Source organism: Lactuca virosa, chromosome 8 (genome assembly GCF_052849685.1).
Source record: "Lactuca virosa cultivar CGN04683 chromosome 8, Lactuca_virosa_CGN04683_v6, whole genome shotgun sequence".
NCBI lineage: Eukaryota > Viridiplantae > Streptophyta > Magnoliopsida > Asterales > Asteraceae > Lactuca > Lactuca virosa.
This window is the reverse complement of record NC_136433.1, coordinates 120,018,421-120,021,973: the sequence shown is the minus strand read 5'-3', so window position 1 is coordinate 120,021,973 and position 3,553 is coordinate 120,018,421. Positions and strand designations below refer to the sequence as shown.

The 3,553-nt window shown below is 38.0% G+C and overlaps 1 protein-coding gene across 1 annotated transcript; it reads right to left on the bottom strand.

The window, feature by feature from the left end:
* Window positions 1-316: 316 nt before the first annotated feature.
* On the bottom strand, window positions 317-3,235 carry LOC145132213 (Leucine-rich repeat receptor-like protein kinase family protein). Its single transcript, XM_079066923.1, has 2 exons — window positions 851-3,235; window positions 317-760 (listed from the first exon to the last, which is right to left on the bottom strand). Exons 1-2 carry the CDS (start codon window positions 3,153-3,155, stop codon window positions 423-425), a joined length of 2,643 nt encoding a protein of 880 aa, XP_078923049.1. The 5' UTR covers window positions 3,156-3,235; the 3' UTR covers window positions 317-422.
* Window positions 3,236-3,553: the final 318 nt, after the last annotated feature.

Below are 3,553 nucleotides of genomic sequence, written 5' to 3'. Positions count from 1 at the left end.
AAACAGGCAGAGCTACTCGCAAGCTACCTGTGATCGGATCGTTAAAAGCTCGAAACGAGTTGAGCGTTAATGAGCTCGAGCCTCGAATAAAGCTAATTTAACAAATGAGCTTCAATAACTTTAAACGAGCCTGGCTCGATTAGTGTGAAGCTCGGCTCGGCTCGTTTACATCCCTAGTTCCAAGTTGATATCAATAAACTTGTTATTCTACTGTAACAATCGGAACCTTAAAAGAAAAAAAAAATATGGTTTTGTTAAGCACTTGGGCTGGAATGACGGTTTTTCTTGGTTTGTTCACCTAAGCTTTTCGACCATATAGAGAAAACAAAAGGATATTGTATAAAGCAATTCAAACTCATAATTTACATAAACTTGATATATGATTGTTTCTTGGTTGGAACATCAAACTGATGGCGACAAAATCAAGACTCAGGGGCATAATTCTTTGAGCCAAAAGATCGAAGTTCAACCACGACTTCACACATAGAAGGTCGTTTTTCAGGCATAACCGATGTGCATTTTAGAGCTATTTCAAGCATTCCCAAAGCTTCTTTTCTACACGAACTCGAAATTTTCGGGTCAAGAATTTGAACTGCCCCATTACTTATGTTAACTTTCCTTCTTACCCACTTCACAACATCAAGAGACTCCTCATTTGATTCCACTTGTTCAGCTGCTCGACCTGTTACAAGTTCTAGTAAGATGACACCGAATCCATATGTGTCCATTTGTTCGGTAGCCTTTTTATTGTACCCTAATTCTGCATTCAAATTGTATGTGATAATTAGAATCTAAACAAGAAAAACACACAAACTATGGGATATGGATAAAGGATTGTAATATTGTATACCTGGTGCCATGTAGCAGGAAGATAAAGAGTTTGAATCAAAGGAGGATTGAAATGTAATTTCACCAAGAATCCGATCCAATGCGAAATCCGTGAGCTTTGGCTCGAATTCAGCATCCAAAAGAACATTTTTGGACTTAACATCTCTATGAAGCAAATGAGGAACATAGTCCTTGTGAAGATAAGCCAATCCTTGAGCAATTCCAATGGCGATTTTCAAGCGAAAACTCCATGCCAACTGGAACTCACCTTTGCTTATCAAATCACCAAGACTCCCTTTTTCCATACATTCATATATCAAAAAGATTGAATCATCCGAATGGCAAAACCCCAAGATTCTGATTATGTTTTTGTGTCTGATTTTGGCTAACGTCTTCACTTCCGTTTTCAAAGTTTTAAAAGATTGGTTTCTGATATTGTCTATCTTCTTCACAGCTATAAGCTCGTTACTAGGCAAGTTTACAATGTAAACTCTTCCAAAACCTCCAGAACTACCTCTAGAAGCTTTTTCATCCATTGCCATGATCAAATCCTGCTCTGTAACTCGAAGTGGATAAAAGAAAACGGATCTCCAAATACCCGTTTCAGATTTTTGGATTGACGATCTCCGAAGAACATAAAACCCAAATGCTAAACTCAGTATCCCAGCTAACAAAGCTAAGGAGATCAATGCGCAAGCCAGTTTTGAAATCCCGGCTATTTTGTGCAGAGAATCATCTTTTGAACAAGGATTTGACAATCCGGGCCCACATAAATCGGGATTTCCTTCTGTGTATAAAGCGGGAAGTCCTGCGGTTAATGAGGAAGGGACTCTACCTGATAGTCTATTGAAAGATACGTTAAAAAGGGCAAGTTTTAGATTTTGAAGCTCAAGGGGGATTTCACCTGTGAGATTATTATGGGAAAGATCAAGGTAAGTTAGCACAGGTAAATCTCCTAGCGATTCTGGGATTTCGCCAACAAAATTGTTATCTGCTAAAGACAAAGAAACTAACTTTTTACATTCTTTTAGCTCTGGGATTTCACCAGTAATGTAATTATGGGAGAAATTGATGATGCTCATTAGTGGGGAATCGCAAAAGTTGTGTGGAAGTTCACCGTATAAGCCATTAAGAGAGGCGGAGAATCTGTACAAGCTTTTGACCATGCCAAGACCATGAGGGATTTTGCCGATGAAACTGTTGTTATCTATCTGAACTTGTTCTAATTGAGAAGACATTGATATGGAATCAGGTATTTCACCAGAAAACCGGTTGTTTTCGGCTCTGATAACCTTGATTTTAGGCAATGACCACAAGTTGTTTGGGAAATCGCCATGAAAGCCATTGTTTTGAAGCTCCAATCTTTCAAGATTCATGCAATCAGAAATGGAGGTATTGGGTAATGTTCCATTGAAATAGTTTGTATGAAGGCTGAGACTTGTAAGCCCAGGGGATTCACAAATCCCGTCTGGGAAAGACCCAAACAGATTGTTTTGTGAAACATCAAAAGAAACCAACTTTTCGAAAGAGCTTCCGATTCTTGAAGGTAAAACACCTGTAAGATTGTTCTGAGAGAGGTCAACTATTGTCAACTCCTTCATTTCAACAATAGAGTTCGGTATTTCACCATAAAAACCAGATCTTTGCAACAAAACCTGCTCAAGTTTCAAAAGCTTCCCAATATCACTCGGAATCTCACTCTCCATAAAAGGGTTTTCAGACAAATCAAGAACAATCAACTCCGTAAAGTTTCCAAGAACATTAGGAACACTACCTGACAACAAGTTATTGCCAAGATTAAGAACTTGAAGATTCAGTAACGACCCAACTCCATCTGGTATCTTCCCTTCGACATGGTTTTTGCTCAAATCAAGAAACTTGAGAGATTTAAACTGAGAAATCTGATCTGGGATTGTACCCCAGATGAGATTACTACTTAGATTGAGAGTCTTTAAAGAAGAACACTGGGAAAGATGCAGAGGAATAGGTTGGTTAAAGAAATTATCAGCTAGGTTAAGGGTAATGAGATTAGAGAGTTGACAAACCGAAGGTGAGATTTCACCGGAGAGATTGAGATTTTGAAGGGTGAGAGATGAAACGGTGGTGGTGGTGGTGGTAGTACAGGTGACACCAGTCCAGTTACAGTGGTGAGTGGTGGTGGTGTTGGACCAAGATGAGAGGTAGTTCATGGGATCATTAATGGCGGATTTGAAAGTTAACAGAATATCTGCTTCTGAAGAAGTTGATGACGATGATGGTGAAGAAGCATTAATGGTGAAGACTAGGAGGAATATGAGTGAGAGTGAGAGTGTGCAGTGAGAAGCCATTGGAGAAGCAAGAAAGAGAAAGGAGAGAAGGTGTTTGATATGGAAATAAAGTGATTCTGTGAAGTGAGAGTGACATAAGTAATTTAGGAGTAAGCTACGGGGTTTGTCTTTTTGTATGTAGTATTATGTACCCGTGAAAAGCTATGCAGGGAGACTTTTCTTCTTCCTTTTTTTTATTCCATTGCCTTTTTCTATTAATGATATTAAAATACATATCTCGAAATACATGTAAAACTTTTCACTTTCAACTTTTAGTTATTTCATAGGAAAATATAAAAACACACAAGTATTTTACCATTTGCAGATAAGTTGTATTTATATGTTAGTAATTAAACATTCTACTCGTTGTCCTGGTTACATACTTTTAAATTGTACAAATGTCATGTAGAAAATTTTAA

Excerpts from the sequence above, each read along its gene's own strand:
- LOC145132213 (XM_079066923.1), bottom strand. The coding sequence starts at position 3,155 with ATGGCTTCTCACTGCACACTCTCACTCTCACTCATATTCCTCCTAGTC. Across the intron at positions 761-850 it reads TTCCTGCTACATGGCACCAG|AATTAGGGTACAATAAAAAG; the intron begins GTATACAATATT and ends ATTTGAATGCAG.